General features: G+C 47.5%; 1 protein-coding gene across 1 annotated transcript in view; it reads right to left on the bottom strand.

The window, feature by feature from the left end:
• LOC144489399 (E3 ubiquitin-protein ligase HUWE1-like) overlaps positions 1–21,593 on the bottom strand; it is a 52,521-nt gene that overhangs the window by 21,577 nt on the left and 9,351 nt on the right. The window contains exons 5-10 of the mRNA XM_078207232.1: positions 20,235–20,407; positions 19,446–19,585; positions 17,853–17,928; positions 15,663–15,761; positions 12,693–12,820; positions 11,002–11,167 (exon numbers count right to left, since the gene is read on the bottom strand). Coding sequence (XP_078063358.1) covers positions 11,002–11,167; positions 12,693–12,820; positions 15,663–15,761; positions 17,853–17,928; positions 19,446–19,585; positions 20,235–20,407 — 782 coding nt within the window. The remainder of the gene's footprint in view (positions 1–11,001; positions 11,168–12,692; positions 12,821–15,662; positions 15,762–17,852; positions 17,929–19,445; positions 19,586–20,234; positions 20,408–21,593) is intronic.

Here is a 21,593-nt window from a genome sequence, read left to right as displayed (position 1 = left end):
GGCCACGAGGGGATTTTCACAGTAACTTCATTGCAGTGTTGTGACGTTAATAAATAAACTTTAAATATCTGCACTGGGAACATGTGCAGTCGGCCAATATGCCAAGGGACTGTGCTCAGATACAGCAGCTAAATACAAACAGCTTTCTCATGGCCATCTGAGCTCCCCTACAGCATAAGAGAGAGAGAGAGAGAGGAGAGAATGTATGAAGGAAGAATAGAAGGGAAAGTGAAGCCAAGCTATCAGAGCAAGACCAGAATAGATGGGGGTTGGTGGGAGACAACGGCCCAAGAAAGGAGGTGACAGTTCAATCCGAATTATAGACTTCAATATCAACCAAAAGTACAATAAATAAACTGCACCAGGCACTTAAACAGTTCATCAATTTAGCTTGTGCTGGGTATCAAACTGGCACTGATTTGTGATGCTGATTTCCCAATCTCTGTGTTGATAATGTGAGAGACTAAGACCTCACACTGTATACCTTATATACTCATTGCTACTTCCAAAAGTTCAAAAATGAACAAAGACCTTCAGAGTGGCTAAATCTATGCTGTCCGTGACCCCCAAACAAAAGAAGCTACTTGGCAGTCTCAGGAAAAGCTGCACCTTGTTATCTCTGAGGATTGACTAATGATCAAATTCAGAGAGAGCTAGGCAAAGGTAATCTGCATTTAGTAAACCCCGTTGGCCAGAAGGAGTTGGACTGTTTGCTAAGAACACCCCGAACCATCTCCTTTCAACTCCTAAGGGCCGACATTGAACAGTCGCTCGAGTCCAGATGATGGATGCACACTTTTGTCAAAGGTGGTGGCGAGGTGGGTGCCATGTGACATCGGCCTCTGGCTTGTGGAACAAGTAATTTGCCTTGCTGAACTGTATACAGCTCAGTCTGCTATTTACAATCTAACTGGAAGCCTCACAGACAAGGAGCTCTGCCATGTGGAATATCTGAGCCCCATTGTACTGTTTCCGCTGGAAGTTCTGTTAACCACTACCTACAAGGCTGATCCATCTGTGTGTGCGCCTATCTTACTGTGCAAAATCAATGTTGCAGGAAAAGTGAATTATTCAGCATTGGTTTTCAACCTGCCAACCTCAATGAAGGAATACCTCACCCAACTTTGATTCTGGACTCTGGAACCCAGGTGAAACAATATTTCTTGCCTGTGTGTGTTGGCAGAGCATGGGCGGCAGAGTGGTTAGCACTGTTGCCTCATACCGCCAGGAACCCTAGTTCACTTCTGGTGGAATTTGCACGTTTTCCCCATGTCTGTGTGGGTTTCCTCCTACAGTCCAAAGATATGCAGGTTAGGTGGACTGGCCATGCTAACTTGCCCCTTCATGTCCAAAGATGTGTAGGACAGTAGGGCGACACAGTGGCATAGTGGTTAGCGCTGCTGCCTCACAGCGCCAGGGACCCAGGTTCGATTCCCAGCTCGGGTCACTGTCTGTGTGGAGTCTGCACGTTCTCCCCGTGTCTGCGAGTTTCCTTTGGGTGCTCCGGTTTCCTCCCACAATCCGAAAGACGTGCTGGTTAGGTGCATTGGCCATGCTAAATTCTCCCTCTGTGTACCTGAACAGGCACCGGAATGTGGCGACCAGGGGATTTTCACAGTAACTTCATTGCAGTGTTAACGTAAGCATACTTGTGACACTAATAAACTTTAAACCTTTAACTTTCAAACTTAAAGTTAGATTAGCCGTGGTAAATGTCTGGGATTATGGGGAATAGATGGGGAAGAGGCCTGGGTAAGATACTCTGTCAGAGAGTTGGTGCCCAAGAAGCTAACCTCCATGAGTTCATCCTATCTCAAATTTGCTGTGGGATTATTCATAGAAAAATGGATCACACGAAAGCAGAGGGATTGGGGAATAACTGGGCACAGTGCCCCAGGCACTGGCTTCAGACGAAGTCCTGCATTCTCATGCCAGAAGCCCCTTTCGGATTCCAGTCATTAACAGGTTCCCTATTCTCACGGCTTGAGCATTGATTGAATACAGGAGTTGGGACATCTTGTTGAAGTTGATCAATTGGGCCAGTGAGCTGATGAATGGCAGATGGAGTTTAATTTAAATAAATGCGAGGTGATGCATTTTGGTAGATTGAACCAGGTCAGGACTTACTCAGTTAAAGGTGGGGTGTTGGGGAGAGTTATATAACAAAGAGATCGAGGGGTACAGGTTCATAGCTCCTTAAAAGTAATTCACTTTGGTAGGAATAACAGATGTGTTGAGTATAGGGCTAACGGGAGGACTTTGAATAGTGTGGAGGAGCAGAGGGATCTGGGTGTATGTGTGCATAGATCCCTGAAAGTTGGGAATCAAGTGGATAAGGTTGTTAAGAAGGCATATGGTGTCTTGGCGTTTATTGGTAGGGGGATTGAATTTAGGAGTCGTAGCGTTATGTTGCAACTGTACACAACTCTGGTGCGGCCGCACTTGGAGTACTGTGTGCAGTTCTGGTCCCCACATTACAGGAAGGATGTGGAGGCTTTGGAGAGGGTGCAGAGGAGGTTTACCAGGATGTTGCCTGGTATGGAGGGGAGATCCTATGAGGAGAGGCTGAGGGATTTGGGATTGTTTTCGCTGGAAAGGCGGCGGCTAAGAGGGGATCTTATTGAAACATATAAGATGATTAGAGGTTTAGATAGGGTGGATAGTGATAGCCTTTTTCCTCTGATGGAGAAATCCAGCACGAGGGGGCATGGCTTTAAATTGAGGGGGGGTAGTTATAGAACCGATGTCAGGGGTAGGTTCTTTACCCAGAGGGTGGTGAGGGATTGGAATGCCCTGCCAGCATCAGTTGTAAATGCGCCTAGTTTGGGGGCGTTTAAGAGATCCGTAGATAGGTTCATGGACAAAAAGAAATTGGTTTAGGTTGGAGGGTCACAGTTTTTTTTTTAACTGGTCGGTGCAACATCGTGGGCCGAAGGGCCTGTTCTGCGCTGTAATGTTCTATGTTCTATGTTCTAAGTGGAGCCACAGGTGGACAGAGTGGTGAAGAAAGCATTCGGCATGCTTGGTTTCATTGGTCAAAACATTGAATACAGGAGTTGGGACGTCTTGTTGAAGTTGTACAAGACATTGGCAAGGCCACACTTGGAATACTGTGTACAGTTCTGATCATCCTATTATAGAAAGGATATTATTAAACTAGAAAGAGTGCAGAAAAGATTTACTAGGATGCTGCCAGAACTTGATGGTTTGAGTTACAAGGAGAGGCTGGATGGACTGGGACTTTTTTCTCTGGAGCGTAGGAGGCTGAGGGGTGATCTTATCGAGGTCTATAAAATAATGAGGGGCATAGATCAGCTGATAGTCAATATCTTTCCCCAAAGGTAGGGGAGTCTAAAACTAGAGGGCATCGGTTTAAGGTGAGAGGGGAGAGATACAAAAGTGTCCAGAGGGGCAATTTTTTCACACAGAGGGTGGTGAGTGTCTGGAACAAGCTGCCAGAGGTAGTAGTAGAGGCGGGTACAATTTTATCTTTTAAAAAGCATTTAGATAGTTACATGGGTACGATGGGTATAGAAGGATATGGGCCAAATGCAGGCAATTGGGACTAGCTTAGGGGTGAAAAATAAGGTGGCATGGACAAGAAGGGCCTGTTTCCATGCAGTTTAACTCTGACTCTATGACTGACTTCACAAGGGTTGATTGGTAGCATCAGCCACAACGGCGGCACGGGAACTTTGAAATTCCCACCATGAGACAGGGAGAATCCTTACCACACGTCAAAACTGCAATGGTGTGACGTTCAAACAGCTGCAGGCTGGCCAGATAATACAGAATTGAAATGGGCATTAAATGCAGAAACCTCGAGGCTTACAATCATATCCCTGGCAGAGAAATGGTAGAATCATGGGATCCTACAGTGCAGGAGGCGGCCATTTTCCCATCGAGTCTGCGCTGACGTTGTGACAGAGCATCTTACCCAGGCCCTAACCCCGTAACCACCTATTTACCCTATTAATCCCACTAACCTACACACTTTGGGTCACTAATGGGCAATTTAGCATGGCCAATCCACTCATTAATAAACCCTCCCAACTTGATGCACATTTTCTGACGCTCTCCTGAGTTATCCTGATCCGTGGGGTGGCACGGTAGCACAGTTGTTAGCACTGCTGCTTCACAGCTCCAGGGGCCTGGGTTCGATTCCCGGCTCGGGTCACCGTCTGTGTGGAGTTTGCACATTCTCCTCGTGTCTGCGTGGGTTTCCTCCGGGTGCTCCGGTTTCCTCCCACAGTCCAAAGATGTGCGGGTTAGGTTGATTGGCCATGCTAAAATTGCCCCTTAGTGTCCTGGGATACGTAGATTAGAGGGATTAGCGGGTAAAATATGTAGGGATATGGGGGTAGGGCCTGGGTGGGATTGTGGTCGGTGCAGACTCGATGGGCCGAATGGCCTCTTTCTGTACTGTAGGGTTTCTATGATTTCTATGATTTCTAGACAAATCAGAGTGGATAAATCCCCAAGACCGGACAAGGTATTCCCACGGACCTTGAGGGAAGCTAGTGTTGAACTTGCAGGGGCCCTGGCAGACATATTTAAAATGTCAATATTCACGGGGGAGGTGCCGGATGATTGGAGGGTGGCTCATGTTGTTCCGTTGTTTAAAAAAGGTTCCAAAAGAAATCCGGGAAATTATCGGCCAGTAAGTTTGACGTCGGTGGTGGGCAAGTTATTGGAAGGTGTGATAAGGGATAGGATCTACAAATATTTGGATAGACAGGGACTTATTAGGGAGAGTCAACATGGCTTTGTGCATGGTAGGTCATGTTTGACCAATCTATTAGAGTTTTTCGAGAAGGTTACCAGGAAAGTGGATGAAGGGAAGGCGGTGGATGTTGTCTACCTGGATTTCAGCAAGGCCTTTGACAAGGTCCCTCATGGGAGGTTAGTTAGGAAGGTTCAGTCGCTGGGTATACATGGGGAGGTAGTAAATTGGATAAGACACTGGCTCAATGGAAGAACACAGTAAGAAGTTTAACAACACCAGGTTAAAGTCCAACAGGTTTATTTGGTAGCAAAAGCCACACAAGCTTTCGAGGCTCTGAGCCCCTTCTTCAGGTGAGCCCCTTCTCTCACGTGAAGAAGGGGCTCAGAGCCTCGAAAGCTTGTGTGGCTTTTGCTACCAAATAAACCTGTTGGACTTTAACCTGGTGTTGTTAAACTTCTTACTGTGTTTACCCCAGTCCAACGCCGGCATCTCCACATCAATGGAAGAAGCCAGAGAGTGGTTGTGGAGGATTGCTTCTCTGAGTGGAGGCCTGTGACTAGTGGTGTGCCGCAGGGATCGGTGTTGGGTCCATTGTTGTTTGTCATCTATATCAATGATCTGGATGATAATGTGGTCAATTGGATCAGCAAGTTTGCTGATGATACAAAGATTGGAGGGGTAGTGGACAGTGAGGAAGGTTTTCAAGCTTGCAGAGGGATTTGGACCAACTAGAAAAATGGGCTGAAAAATGGCAAATGGAATTTAACGCAGACAAGTGTGAGATATTGCACTTTGGAAGGACAAACCAAAGAAGAACATACAGGGTAAATGGTAGGACTCTGAAGAGTGCAGTTGAATAGAGGGATCTGGGAATACAGGTTCAGAGTTCCCTAAAAGTGACGTCACAGGTGGATAGGGTCGTAAAGAGTGCCTTTGGTACATTGGCCTTTATAAATCGGAGTATCGAGTATAAATGTTGGAGTGTTATGGTAAGGTTATATAAGGCATTGGTGAGGCCGAATTTGGAGTATTGTGTACAGTTTTGGTCACCTAGTTACAGGAAGGATGTAAATAAGATTGAAAGAGTGCAGAGAAGGTTCACAAGGATGTTGCCGGGACTTGAGAAGCTGAGTTACAGAGAGAGATTGAACAGGTTGGGACTTTATTCCCTGGAGCGTAGAAGATTGAGGGGAGATTTGATAGAGGTGTATAAGATTTTGATGGGTATAGATAGAGTGAATGCAAGCAGGCTTTTTCCGCTGAGGCTAGGGGAGAAAAAAACCAGAGGGCATGGGTTAAGGGTGAAAGGAGAAAAGTTTAAAGGGAATATTAGGGGGGGCTTCTTCACGCAGAGAGTGGTGGGAGTGTGGAATGAGCTGCCGGATAAAGTGGTAAATGCGGGGTCACTTTTAACATTTAAGAAAAACTTGGACGGGTTCATGGATGAGAGGGGTGTGGAGGGATATGGTCCAAGTGCAGGTCAGTGGGACTAGGCATAAAATGGTTCGGCACAGACAAGAAGGGCCAAAAGACCTGTTTCTGAGCTGTAATTTTCTATGGTTCTAGACAAGAGAATGATAACATTTTAAATTCTGGCCAAAAGTTACACAATACCACCGTCCTCCATCTCCCTACCCCCTCCCCTTTCACAACACTCCAATAACCATGCAGGTGACTTTACTGCCCAGCCTTCTGCTACAACAAGCGACAGGGAGTCAGTGTAATGGTAAAGGTTTAACTCTCAAGTTCTCAGGATTTGATAACCACTGCCACATTCTGCTATGTAGCAGGCCACCAATGACGGGTTTCCCCAGCCACCCCCTCAGACATCTTTGCTGGTAGAAAAGCCTACCTCCTCATCAAGAATGGAATTAGTGCCCTCCCTCCCACCCAATCCACTGTGACCTGGAGGCTGGGAATTCTGCTGGGAATGCTGGAGAGTAACTCACCTCCTGGCTCCTCAAAGCCTATCCACCATCTACAAGGCACAAATCAGGAGTGAGACGGAATTCTCATTTGCCTGGATGGATACAGCTCAAATAACACTCGAGAAGCTCGACACCATCCAGGACAAAGCAGCCCCGCTTGATTGGCACCCCATCCACAAACAGTCACTCCCTCCACTGCCAGCAACACATTGACAGCATCAACAAGATGCACTGCTGCACCAAGATTCCTTCAACAGCAACTTCTGAACCACCACCACTAGAAGTACAAGGGTAGCAGATGCATGGGAACCACCACCTCACCTGGAAGCGCCCCACCCTCTCCAAGCCCCACACCATCCTGACTTGGTTACCGAACAGCACTCACCTATCCTCCAACACCATACCAAATTCAACAGAGTCGTCCCAGTGTCCAGGTGCCTGACAGGCTGCGGATTCCTTCAAAACCTCAACTCTAAGCGTGGATGCTATGGAGAGATGTGGCCTGCTACTGACAGAGTGGGATGCCAGTCAAGGTACCCTATCTAAAACCCTGCAGAACCTGCATATGGCAACTCTGCGCCAACTAGTGAGTGACATTAGTAAATGGTTACATTGGCGGGTGCACGGTTTCCTGAGTGTAAAGGGACAGAGTTTTTTTTTAAAAACTGTCCACTGGATGCAGGTGTTGCTGGCTAGTTCAGCATTTGTTGCAAGTCCCAAATTGCCCTCCAAGGTGGCGGTGAGCCCCCCTTTTAAGCGGTTACTGCCCATGTGGTGTAGTTACACCCACAGTGCTGTCAAGGAAGTGAGTTCAGTTCATTTGATTTTGTAGTTGTTTGATACAACTGATTTAGTGTCTCAAAAAGGGTCATTTCAAAGAGCAGTTCAGAGTCAACCACATTGCTGTGGCTCTGGACTCGCACGTAGGTCTGACTGGGTAAGGACAGATTTTCTTTCCTGAAGGGCATGAGTGAACCAGATGGGTTTTTATGACTGTCGACAAAGCTTTCATGGTCAGCATTACTGAGACATCCAGATTTTTATTAGTTGAATTTAAACTCCACCAGCTGTCTCGGTGGGATTTGAATCAGATGTCCCCCAGAATGTTGATGTGGCGATGCTGGCGTTGGACTGGGGTGGGCACAGTAAGAAGTCTCGCAACACCAGGTTAAAGTCCAACAGGTTTATTTGGAATCACGAGCTTTCGGAGCGCTGCTCCTTCCTCAGGTGAGAGGACTGAATCCTGAACGAAAGGTGGGTGCATTTGCAGGTTGCAATTAGTATCAGTTTCAAATTGTAACAAAGCAATTATCTTTACACCGCAAATATGTTGCGAGGTGCAGCAGGCGAAATGATTCCTGGCCTCACAAGTCTACAGGTTTAAACTTCCTCCACAACTATTAAAAATCAGATCGATTCAGTGAAGAGGAACTGCCGCTAGCTGAAGGGTCGTTAAGCAGAGGGCACAGGTTTAAAATGATTGGAAAAAGAACTGGAGGTAATGTTGCGGGGACGGGGTACAGAGTGGGTCAGGCTGATGCAAAGGTGGCGGATACAACTTCAGTGGTAACTTGCAAATGGGAAATGGAAGAGAGAATGGCAGGGATATGGAGAGAGAGCGTGGGAGCAGATCAAATTGGATTACTGTTTAAAAGAGCCAGTGTAGATTTGAGGGGCTGAACAGCCTCCTCCTGTGCCATACTCATCTACGTCAAATCAAAAGTGTTAGCAAGTGATAAAACTCCTAAACAAAAAAATACAGTGGGATGAACTGGCCATTAACCAAGAGTGACCCAGAGTAAAGTTGGGGAAGAGGCTTCAGTGTTGACAAAGGGGTGCTGAGGGTTTGACAGCCCACCACCCCTCCCAGTTGCTCCGGGGACCGCCCACCATTTAGAAACACTGCGCAGAACCCAGACGTTCTGCCAACCTAAAAGCCACGTCACCACTGAGTTCACTTCTAGAGCTGGTGTGAGCAGAATAGAAGTTGCAATCAGTTTCCTACCATTCATGTCATTGCCATTATTTTCATCGTGCACTGATACAGGGAGGTGAAATGTACGGCTGGCAGCTGCACCAAAGCTCCCAAAGAGACTGTCTCCACGGAAGGGATCGGCTGACAGTGAAAAAAACAAACGCATGCTTTTGGTCGTTTGGTTTGGTTAGAGGCTTATCAGCAACTAGTGCGTACACATTGATGTCCACTGCGGTGAGCTACTAAAACCCCCAGCCCCCACCATCACCAGCCCCTCCCCCTCTCCCCTGGCCTCGACACAATCTCCACCCTCCCTCCCCCAAACCAACCACCTCCCCATTTCAAATGTCAATGGAATGACCTTTTATTTACAGCATTGTAACCGGTCATTTGCCCCTCCATCAATGCCCATGCTGCACAACATCAAATACGTAGTCACCCCTCTATCCCCCATCCCTCATTTGTGTATCCAGCACCTCAGCTCACCCCAAACACATCAACACTATTCATGCCACCCACTCCCTGTGGGAGCGAGTTCCACCACCTCACCACTCCCTGGGTAAAGAAGTTTCTCTTGAATTCCTGATCTGACTGGTTATCTTGGACAGACAGCTCCTAGTTTTGGGGTCTTTATCTCTCCTCCTCCTCCCCCCCCCCCCCCCCCCACCACACCCAAGACCCCCACCCCAGTCTCCGACAAGTGGAAACACCTCCTCTCCTCCATTTCAAAAACCTCCATCACAAGTCACCTTCGTTTTTCCAAGGGAAAAAAGTTCCAAGCTGTCCAGTCCTTTCCTACACTAGCAATCGACAGTCAATAAAAGCTTCATCTCCAGTCAACAGCTCACCTCCCTCGACTACGGGAGGAGCTGGGACAAGCTCTCATTCTCAACCCGCCCCATTCCCTTCCCCACTCATTTTGTGGTCGGGAAAACCCACCCTCGCCTCCTACCCACCAAAAAAAAAAGCTGATGCCAGAGCATAGTGCTGCCACATGCCAGTGACACATCCTGCCTAATGGTTTCAAATCAGATTTTCTGATCCACTCATTCAGGCCTTTAAGAGTGAAAATATCAAGTACAGTCACGTGACATTGAGAGAGAAAACCTGCCCGCAATCCCTGTGAAATTCTTCAGGACGAGCGTCAGAAATAGTGGGACACAGAGGGGGCATGACAACTCTGACTGGTTACCCACCCATGCTCAGAGATCAGATGGGCAATATGCTGGCCCCTCGCCCTCGAGGCCAGCCCCAAAGCGGGCACACCGATTGAGCCTCTGACAAAGTGGGCTCTGGCAGGATTCCCAAGGGAAGAAACTGGAGTTGAACCCACCTGGGACTGAGATTTTCACTTGGCACCTCGAGGATCAGGAATTCACGCAGGGTGGTTCAGCCACCTAATGGGTCGCATCGCTATCCAACTCCCAACCTACTGGGCACACAGTGAACTTACCCGAACACCACCATTAGCCCAAACAGTTTCAAATTGCTTGCAAGACCTTGGCACAATTTCAGCACAGTTCTTAGTTACATCTCCTCATCCTTCTCTGCCAGTACCATCCACCCCCACATCCAACTCTAAGTCTGGCACATTCACTGATTTGAAAGACTTCCTAGATTTCAGTACTTTTCCACTTGAATAGCTTTTAACAAAAAGGTAGATCCCCGCTGGAACTGGCTCCTGGTTTTAAAATCTCAGTAATGTCAATCTGGAGCCTCACAACACACTAGCAGCACGACAAATCAATTTCTGTTCCTTGGATTCGCACGAGGGGGACAGAGATATGGAAAAGGGCAGCAAGAACTTATTTAATTATTTTTTTAAAAAACAGACCAAGATTTTCTTCTCTCTCGAAGCACACGACCTTCTGCAAAATAGCCTTCCCCACAATCGCAAAACAGCTCCACCCCCGCGCCTCAGTCCCCGAGAATCGGCCCTCAGTATTGGTGCCCAGGATTTCATCAACTGCAACTCTGGGTCAGACTTACAGCTGCCCTTTGACCGAATTAAAATCTACTGACAAGATAGCTCATACATTTCACCCTTCAAAATAAAATAAACTAATTGGCGCATTTCGCAGGAGCGAGAGAGAGGGGATTTGTTAGAACATGAACTGCACAGCTAAAAAGGGGGGAGGGGGAAGGAAACAGTTCATCATTAACATCGAGTGAGATCCTTCATCCAAACCAGGCAAAGAGTTGAACCCCTACTTAGGTGGTGCTTTGCCCACAATTGGTTTTTGTTGCAGATTTTGCAACAAAATTTAGACACAATTTTGTGTTCAACATCACATTAGTTGCAACTGGAGCAACTATGGACCTTAAGTGAATCCCCAACCAGCGCTTGTGGCCAATGGAGGTCAGCCTCTTACCTGCAGTGGAGAACATGTTGTCAAATTCGATAATCAGGTCGTCCTCTCTGTCGAAGCGGACGAGTGACTCGTCGATGTCTGGGTAGTCTTCATCTAGCTCCATCTCTGATCCCTCCTCATCCTCGTCGTCCTCATCCCCTTCCTCTTCCTCGCCCTCCTCATCATCCTATGCACGCAGTGACAGACACACACACACGCACACACATACAGCCCAGTGAATAGACTTCTTTTACACCCCGGAACCACTACCCTCTGCAGGGGTGCAGCAGAAATACAACACTCTGGTAGCTCAAGTCAGGTGGGCACTCACTGCAACCTCCTGGCTTCTGGCCTCCATTCCGGGGCAGACTGAGCCAGGTAGAGGGATGAATGCATCAGAAATTGGAAATCTACATAAACAGGTCAGAATTACACAGAGCGTGCAGCAGTGCAGTGAGTGAACAAGTGGAAGCAGATTTAATAATAACTTCCCGAAGGGATGTGAACAGAATTTATTTACAGGACAGAAGCAGGTCCTTCAACCCAAATGGTTTAAGCAGGGGTTGATGCACTATCAAAGTCTCCTCCATTTCAGCCCCATCAACACATCCCTCCTTTATTTTCTTCCTTATGTATTCATCTAGCCTTCCCATAAAAAATCTCACCTATGTCAAATGGGATGAAGGAGTACAATATAAAGGGAAAGACTCTTAGTACTGTAGAGGATCAGAAGGACCTTGGGGTCCGGGTCCATAGGACTCTGAAATCGGCCCCGCAGGTGGAGGAGGTGGTTAAGAAGGCGTATGGTGTGCTGGCCTTTACCAATCGAGGGATTGAGTTTCGGAGTCCGGGGATAATGATGCAGCTATATAAGACCCTCGTCAGACCCCACTTGGAGTATTGTGCTCAGTTCTGGTCGCCTCACTATCGGAAGGATGTGGAAAAGATTGAAAGGGTGCAGAGGAGATTTACAAGGATGTTGCCTGGATTGAGTGGCATGCCTTATGAGGATAGGCTGAGGGAGCTCGGTCTTTTCTCCTTGGAGAGACGAAGGATGAGAGGAGACCTAATAGAGGTGTACAAGATGTTGAGAGGTATAGATCGGGTGGATTCTCAGAGGCTTTTTCCCAGGGCTGAAATGGCTGCTGCAAGAGGACACAGGTTTAAGGTGCTGGGGGGTAGGTACAGGGGAGATGTTAGGGGTAAGTTTTTCACACAGAGGGTGGTGGGCGAGTGGAATCGGCTGCCGTCAGTGGTGGTGGAGGCAAACTCAATAGGGTCTTTTAAGAGACTCCTGGATGAGTACATGGAGCTTAATAGGATGGAGGGTTATAGGTAGGTCTAGAAGGTAGGGATGTGTTCGGCACAACCTGTGGGCCGAAGTGCCTGTTTGTGCTGTAGTTTTTCTATGTTTCTATGTATTCACTCAGCCCCTCCCCTCCAAGGGAAAAGGGCTCTGGGTGTGGGACTACTGGTGGTGGAAGCATCACTTGATGAAGAAGTGGTGCTGCCTGCATCACAGTTTGACCTGATGGAGGTCTGAAGAACTGGGCACCTCAAGCCAGAGACGAACATGTAAACTTGAACTTCTAAGGTCAGCAAGAGCCCATCATGCTTTGTCCAGGCCAGCATCTTGGTGCTGGCTGACTGCTGCAGCTGGTGTTAATTTGGACAGTGGGGTGGGGAGTGTCGCGCTTGAGGCGCTTCCTCACCTGGTCATCTTCATCCTCTTCCTCTTCCTCATCCTCATCCTGGCTGTCATCGTCATCCTCGTTACTTCCACTGCTATCTTCCTCTTGCGTGTGCTCTTCATCGTCAGGGTCCAAGATGTTCATGGAATCTGTGGAAAGGAGAGAAGTGGTAAAGGGAGCACAGGGCTTTTGGTAGCTGGACCCGGTGTCAGGTTTAGCTGCAGGTTAACTTCACTGAACCACAATTTACCACCTTAACTGAAGTCAAATCCTGCGGTGCCCAATCATTCACTCAAACAGCTCAAAGCATTTTGCTTACAATCATGTGGGTACATGCGGCAGCAATTTTGCACATAGGCAGATCTCAAACAGCAATGAGGTGAATGATCAGTTGATCTGATTTTCTGATGGTGATTAAGGGAAAGGTGTTGGCCCAGGACACGGGGGAGAACTTCCAATCTCTTCTTCCAATCACGCCACGGAATCTTCAACATTCAACCGAGCAGTCAAATGAAGCCTTGGACTGATGCCTCATTTGAAAGGCAGCGCCCGCAGACGTTACAGCAGTGGTACCGCTCTGGTACAGTCTCGATAAACGCCCTCCTGACTCCCACCCTCCCCCCAACCCCACCCAATTCATTTAGGCATGTCAACCTGACACATGGAATGTAATTGTAATTATATTTTGAAGCAAGGTCCAATGTCTAAAGCGCAATAGATTCGGGGCTTCCCAGTACAGGGGCAGAGTGAAGCTCCGAAGATAGAGGGCCAAGAGTTGCACAGCTGACCCCTGGTTTCACAACATGGATTACACTGTTCAATAGTGGCTGTCACTGGCATGATGCCTACAATTGGATTTTACAGAAGCTTAGCAACCTCTCCTCGATGCGTAGTTGTTGCATACAAGAAAGTGGGGCCTTATTTTGTCTCACGTGTGCGCCTCTGCATTCCAGCACCACTTCCCAAGCACTCAGCAGTGTAGCCCCCATATCCCTCAGGACTGCCATATTAAAACAGCAAAGGACAATTAACATCCCATTAGCAATGTTATTACCATTCACAGGCAGATTACTGTTGCTGCAATGGGAAACAAGCTGTATATTCATTCTGCGGACACGGCTGTCTCTGACAAGGCCAGTATTTATTGCTCATTTTCCTCCTCATCCCTTCGGACGTGAGCCATTGTGGTGAAGGCATTCCCATAGAACTGAGGTCAGGATCCAAGGATTTTGACCCAGCCACGATGAGCCAATGACAGAAGTGTCAAGTCAGGGTGTATTGCGTGACAGCTGAATGGGAGAACGGGAATGCCTTCACCACAATGGCTCACGTCCGAAGGGATGAGGAGGAAAATGAGCAATAAATACTGGCCTTGTCAGAGACAGCCGTGTCCGCAGAATGAATATACAGCTTGTTTCCCATTGCAGCAACAGTAATCTGCCTGTGAATGGTAATAACATTGCTAATGGGATGTTAATTGTCCTTTGCTGTTTTAATATGGCAGTCCTGAGGGATATGGGGGCTACACTGCTGAATACAGGGATGTGGAGGTGCTGGTGTTCCCTTGTGCCTGCTGCCCTTGTCCCTCTTGTTCACGGAGGTTTGGGAGGCACTGACATTCGACATTAGGAACCAATCAGCAAGTTCCCACATTATCCCCTTAGAACATGCCACAGTGACACACGTAACAGGATGGCTAGCGTAAAGCTTACAACAGTTCACTGTGAACAACTGGGGCAAGGGAATCCCATCGCAGGAGCCGGTTACACCAAACTGCACACCAATATTGACCTGACAGCAACAGACTATGCACAGAATCAAAAGCTTACACCATGTGACCCCTCCCCTCCTATCTCAAAACTGTTTGCGCAGTGGCTGCCCTGTTTGACTTGGGAGCGGAGCTCTCAGCTGACCCCACATTCCCACCATATAAGCTCCGTGAAAGCAAAACATGGAGAAACCTGGTTCTGCTATTAACACATTTTGCTATTGGACCTTTATTGCCACTATCAGCAACTTCTTTAGTCTTTAACATGACCGTTAACACTGCCTTTATCTTATGCCCATGATATCTTTAGTCCAATCTCTCCTAGTCCCAACCTATCCATGACCTTCTACTGTATTCTAGCTTGAACAGTATAAAATCCACCACCTCTCTAACTCCAAACATTAACTCTGTTTTTCTTTCTCCACGGATGTTGCCAGGACCTGCTGAGTTTTCCCAGCATTTGCTGTTTTATGTCAGATTTCGAGCATCCGCAGTATTTTGCTTTTACTTACATTGATAGTTTGTATCTGGTTCAACACCAATGGAAGTGATCCGACCTGGATCTGTCAAATCTGTTGTCAAACCAGCACACACACACAAGGAGGAAGGAGTTTGGACATTGAAACCCTCACCCTTGGGAGGAGGCAAACTGAAATCTTTCAATTTAAGGGACTCTTTTACCCTAACCCATCACCATACAGGAGAACTGGGGCAACCATCCCAAGTCTTCTTCCCTTCCACCCGACCCCTCCCCACCCCAACACCTCTCCCATTTAAAAAAGGGAAGTCAAGGTGCCCAAAGTGGTGCCTAGGCGTCTAGTGATCCCATTTCCTGTTGCGCGCCCAGCTGCAAACTGGTGGGTGAAGGGGGAAAAGAGATGAGATGGAAGTGAGGGGAATCGGGGCTTTGGAAGAAACAATTATTCAAGAGGTGGACGGGTACATGGAGGGAAAGGAAGGGATCAGACTGGTTGGAATGGGGAAGAAAGGAAGGTATTAAATGAGAGTGGAGAGGTGGATGGGAGGGGAATGATCAGATACAAGTCCTTTACCATCCCAAAGTTTTGTGCAGTGCCCATTACTAGTATGCTGCACACGCGGAACTACTTTAATCTTTTTTTCTCTCTGTGTGTTTAAGGCTGATGATGATGATGATGCAGGATTGGTAGTTAAGGGCTCTCCTTCTGCACAGCAGTAAAGACAGTTTTCTTTTTTTGTTGTACCTTCTCGGTTAGCCTGCAGGGTGGGTGCCTGACTGAGATTTGAGGGAGCCTCATCCATCAACACATCTTCCTGGGACTCATCCTCAGTACTTCTGCAAGCTGTAGCGCCAGAGGAAGGAAATAAAATACAAAGAAAAAGTGAATGCAAGCCCACGACAGTGCATTCTACATTTTCCACAACATACCATTGTCTTTGGTACTCGATATTTGGAATTTTCCCACCCACATTATTTAGTAGCTTTGATCCTTGTTTTCTCCCCCTCTCTTTAGTGTTGGGTGGGACTATGGTAGGTAAGGCACTTTTACTCACGAGTGTGTAAACTTTGAGCACAGCGTGTTATTCTGCAGTCTTGGGAGATGCCCGTTAAGTATTTTTAAGATGACAAGAACTCCCTTACCCAATTTTGTTAGCCAGTGCCCATCAGTTTAAATTTCAACACACGCCGGTTTTCTCATCTCTCAACTCCATGAGATGGCACCAAGTAGGGGCAGAAAAGGAACAAGTGGCTTTTAACTGTTCTTTTTTTGACAATGACCAATTATTCTCTACTGCCCGTTTAAAGCCTTCTGTGAGTACGATACTGGAAGAGGTCAGTTGCTAATGACCTGCCACGATAGGAAGACACCGCTCTGCTACGGCACAACGAGTAACGAAGAGCTTCTCATCTCCCGAATCTCGAAGTGGAACCTGTGCCACGCCTCTCACTCTCTCTCTCTGTGTGGGGCAAGGAACACGGGGAGCAGGAGGTGGGTGGGGGATGGGAAGAGAAAACAGATGGGGGCAGGGATGGGTGAGTGGTGGCAAAACTGGGATGAACAACCTCCAAGCTGCCAGTTTCAGGCTATCAGCGAAGGCACGAGAGCAGGCTTTTAGGGTAAGTGCACGGCAACTAAAGATGAACAGGCAGACAAAGCGAGAGGGCGGAAAAAAATTACTTGCACAACTCCACAACACGCACGCAAATACACCCGTGAAAAATCACTGGTTTCAGAAAAAGCTAATCATTCATCTTTTTCACAGTGGGTGTGTTACAAACCATCTCAGCAGCATTCTGCAAAGCAAACAGACTCCCCCGCTCCAGCCTCCTCTTCACGTGCCTGAACAGAGGATACGGAAGATGTTCCCTGCGTTTTGTTTTACATATAAAAATACATAAACATTCCACGACTCACACCCAACCTTCTTCAAGCACCCAATAAGAACTTGTGGAATCCACCGATTTTCTCTCTCAAACACAACTCCACTTGGGAATGATGCACCTCCAAAGGTTCCTTGGACCTCTGCCAACGTTGCTCCCCAGCAAGGAACAAGCAGGGGGTTTTTGTGATGATCATCCTCCCAGTTTCTCTTCTTCCCCCTCTCTCTGCCCATCTTAAATACGTGGTGACACAGTGAGGAGAGCCACCAGCAGCAACCGTGCACCCCCCTCCGTCCCCAACCCCCGCCCAGCCTGTCCCATTTCAGCTTCTTTCCAGTGTCACTGTACAATGTCATCCGCATCCCCTGCTCAAAATCAGAGGGACAGTACAATGGCAAGCACCCAGATGGGCAAGACAAAGGGGTGGGGGGAATCTCTTCAACACAACATGCTTCAGATGCTGCCTGGTGTGCTCTGTTCCTTTCTCTCGCCGTGTTTTTACACTGCAGGGGAAAATTAAGGTATTCACTCTCGGCCCGTGCACTCCAACCCACCCTCATGTTTACTGGGCCTTCAGACTGGCACTTTTAACCCCTCAATTCACCCTCTGAAGGGTGGTGTTAATCGATTAGGACCCTCAAACGCAAATGCAATCTCCGCATAAAACCATAAGGTAAAGATTGCAGCTCCTCACTTGTCAAGACAAGGAGTGCACAGCTCCACATACCACCCTCCCAAAAAAATACACTTGCATCACTTCCGTTTCTTACACAATGCCACATTCAAGTGAAACAAAAATTGTGCCATTTTTGGAAAACAAAGGCTTTATATTTTATGATTCAATCCAAAATGTTATGATCAATGGCAACAGCCTGCTTGAATCTCCTCCCCTCCCACAAAAGGGGGAGGGAAGAGAGGAAACTCTGGAAAGCAGAAAGAAGGCCCATGTAGTACAACCAGCTTCCCGAGGAACAGTGGAATCACTAGAGGGTTCCCAAGCACACTCGGAAGTGCGGCCGCCCTCCAGTACCGGGCAACATGCACATCTTACCAATGATTGTGCTGCTCACGGTCTCCACGTCTCTTTCCAACAACTCATCGATAAGATCCTCCAGCTCGTTCTCAACCTGGGAAACACAATGACAAGCACCTCAGGAGGGAACGGAAAGAGGCTGCTTGCGCCAAGACCGACAAAGCCCTCCCACCCTCCGTCGCACCGTACTTAGCTCTCTGGAAGGGGGAGGCTGGAGACACTGCTGTTACTCATGGTAAAGGAGGAATCAAGAAGCAAGGGTCATCTTGGGAGCTTTTTCTGCTTTGCTTCCCAAAGTTTAATAGCCAGAGGCAGCCTTGGCCAATCTTTAGGCTGTTTTCACTACATTCTGTTTGAAAAAGCACTATTCCATCTTCACAGAAACATTAAATCATCCAACACAAAATAGACATGTTCTGCACTCTGCACACAGAACGCCACTGAATCTACAGACCCGGTGAGACTATTCAGCCCAACTGATTCAGGCTGACATCTGTTCCACATGAGCTGCCACCCACTCCTCTTTCATCTCACCCCATCAACATTCCCTTCCATTCCTTTCAGCCTCGCCTGTTTTTTTTCCCCAATTCCCTGAAAATGAACACATGGTTCCCTGAGGTGGCGAGTTCCACATCCTCACCATTCTCTGGGTAAAGAAGCTCTTCCTGAGTTACCTGGTGGATTTATTAGTGACCGCCATGTACTGCTCACCTGCTGTTTTATGCACACCCAGAACTGGCAGCATCTTCTCTATCGAGCACCTTCACAATCGTACAGAGCTCCATCAGAGGTCAACTTTCAGAGAACAGGACACCAAACTTTACAAATTTTCCTGATGGTTTTAACTTCTCTATTGTGGTAGTTTTGTCCTCCTTCTTAAGGAAGGATATTTGTGCCTATCAGATGCAGTTCAGGGAAGGTTCACCAGTTCCTTCGAGGAAAGATTGAGCTGGTTGGGCCTGTACCCATTGGGAGGTTGGAAGTATGAGAGGTGATCTTATGGAAACCTATCAGATTCTGAGCAGGGGCTTGACAGGGTGGATGCTGAGAGGATGTTTCCCCTCGTGGGGAAATCGAGAACTGGGGGGAATGGGGGACACAGATTCAGAATAAGGGGGTCTCCCATTGAAGACGGAGATGAGAATTTCTTCTCTCAGAGGGTGATTAGGCTGTGGAGTCCTCGCCCCAGGCACCAGAGGCGGCTGGGGCTCATTGAATACATTAAAGGCTCAGTTTTAGATCGACAATGGGGTCAGGACTTATGGGGAGACAGTCAGGAAAATGGAGTTGAGACCACAATCAGATCAGCCACAATCTTATTGAATGGGGTGGAACAGGTTTGAGGGGCCAAATGGCCTACTCCTGCTCCTACTTCTCACGATCCTTGCATATCTTTCGTACACCTTCTCCAGTGCCTCTACATTCCCTTTCATGAAGCGGAGACAATAACTGCGTGCAATATTCCTTGTCCTATCCAAGGTTTTGTCCAAGTTTAACTTAACTTCCCTGTTTTTCAATTCTATCCTTTGAGAAATGAAGCCCAGGACCTAGTTCATTTTTAGCCTTGTTGCAGAGATACACATCCACGAGAGGACGGAAAGGGTGGCTTACCTGCATCTCCTGGGCATTTAGGACTTCTGACTGTCCGGTTATCACCACCGTGTCCGCTTCAGTCTCTCCGTCCATAATATCGCTGTCCGCCACTCCTGCCGGGGCGTGGTCTTCCTGAGCCTCCGTCTCTCCCGTCTCACCTATGCGATTGATGGAAAATATATATTTTTTTTAAATCAGCTCAGTGCCACCAGGAACTTGAACGATCTGCATTGAATGATGCCTTTAAATATTCCGGCAGTGGTGGTGAGAGGGAAGGTTATGTGCCTAACACTGTGCTTATGGCCAGAAGGCAGAATGAATTCTCCCTGAGAACGGCTAGTAGTTAATGAACGAACCCCTACACCACTCTCTCTCTCTCCCCCACCTCCACGGGGCTTTTAAGGGGTAGGGAAGAAAGTTTCAGATTTCCATTTGCCTGCTTCCTGACAACACCCCTCAGTGGCCTTGCTCTAATTTCAAGGCATTGCCTTGAAATTTCGGCAGGAAATCATTTCTCTCTACCACATTTGTATCTTAAATATCTCAACTCCATTAGTTTCCAATGCATTAGCTGCCTCGGCCCCAAGTGTTGGTAAGTTCTCTCTGCCTCTCTCCTTTAACATGCTCCTTCAAACCTACCTCTTTAACCGAGCTTTGGGTCTCCCGTCCTAATACCTCACACGGCCCGATGTCACCTTTTGTTGGATATCGCTCCTCTGAAGGGCCTCGGGCGTGTTTTGTATTAAAGGGGCTGTGGAACTGCAATTTGTTGCTGTTGACAGGATTACCAGTGGGAGCAGTGCTTACCAGAGTCTGGCTGGTTGCCGTTGGCATCGCCACTCGTGATGTGCGTATCTTGCTCAGATTTGTTCTTGCTCGAGGCGTTCTTGCTACTGAAGAGGCTGCTTGGCTGGTTGACAATGCGAGAAAGTGTCTCCAGAGGCTTCAATGCAGCGTTCACCGTGTTTGCCATGTTGGGACTTCAAATAAAACGAAACAAAGTTAAGTTGGGTGTAGCAGGGGATGCTGAAACCCCTGCTTATTAAGGAGCTTTTAAAACAAAGTAGATTAGTTGACAATAGGGACCATAATGTGCCTTATAGATACCAAAGATATCACAATGTGCCTCCTACATATATTGTACCAATGTATTGCCTTAAACACAATATAATCAATAGTAATGGATTTTTAACAAGTATTGTAACTTTGAAATGTGGTTTTAAAGGTGTTTCAGAGCTTTGCTCAATAGCAACAGCCCCACAGTATAATGGAAAAAAGCAGAAGAAGACATGCCACATTCAGATGGAATAATGAAGTGTAGAACTTCATCAGTGAGGGGCTTTGGAAGACCTTGCAGCTGTGAGGTATTAGATAATGGAATGGATAGAAAAGGATTCAACTGCTAATGGCAATGAATAGGAACATTCCGCTCCTCACTCAGCCTGACAAGGTGTAGCCAGTTCGACAGGATGATTCCCTTAGTTCCCACAGTTTTGAACCTGTCATGTGCGCAAGCAGGTTGCTAAGCTATGAAGGGGTCCAGGTAGCCAATGAATTGGTAATGATGCTGGGGGTAGAATGCTGTTAGCCAAGGTGGATAAGGTGTATTAACGGAATTGGACCATCCAGTTTGGATGACAGACTGGGCAGGGAATATGAATCTTCGGAAAGAGTTTATCAGAGGTGTTCATGTAATTTGAGAGAAATTGGAATCCATCCGGCATCTCAGCCCAATGTGTATTGGTCAAATAAAGAACATTATTGACTGCATACTATCTCTCGTAAGTTTTGTATTAGCTTCGGCTGAATGCAGGGTCCCCCAGAGGAAAGCCCCCAGACAATTCCACGAACATTGGATAATCTATTGATACTGCAAAAATCACCAGAACTTCTCCGAGTGTTTCAACAAGAAAATGTCCCGACAATATTACAAAACTGATGGAGTACAGAAACATGCAAATTGGCCCCAAAACATCTACAACTGGTTGTGTTCCATACCAGCCACATCCTTCATCCCATCTCTCTTCACCTCGACCCCTCAACCTTCCACCTCGACCCCTCAACCTTCCACCTCGACCCCTCAACCTTCCACCTCGACCCCTCAACCTTCCACCTCGACCCCTCAACCTTCCACCTCGACCCCTCAACCTTCCACCTCGACCCCTC

The sequence above is a fragment of the Mustelus asterias genome, unplaced genomic scaffold, assembly GCF_964213995.1.
Source record: "Mustelus asterias unplaced genomic scaffold, sMusAst1.hap1.1 HAP1_SCAFFOLD_2147, whole genome shotgun sequence".
Classification (NCBI taxonomy): domain Eukaryota; kingdom Metazoa; phylum Chordata; class Chondrichthyes; order Carcharhiniformes; family Triakidae; genus Mustelus; species Mustelus asterias.
Note: the sequence above shows the minus strand (reverse complement) of the source record. Positions and strands in the feature narration are given on the sequence as shown.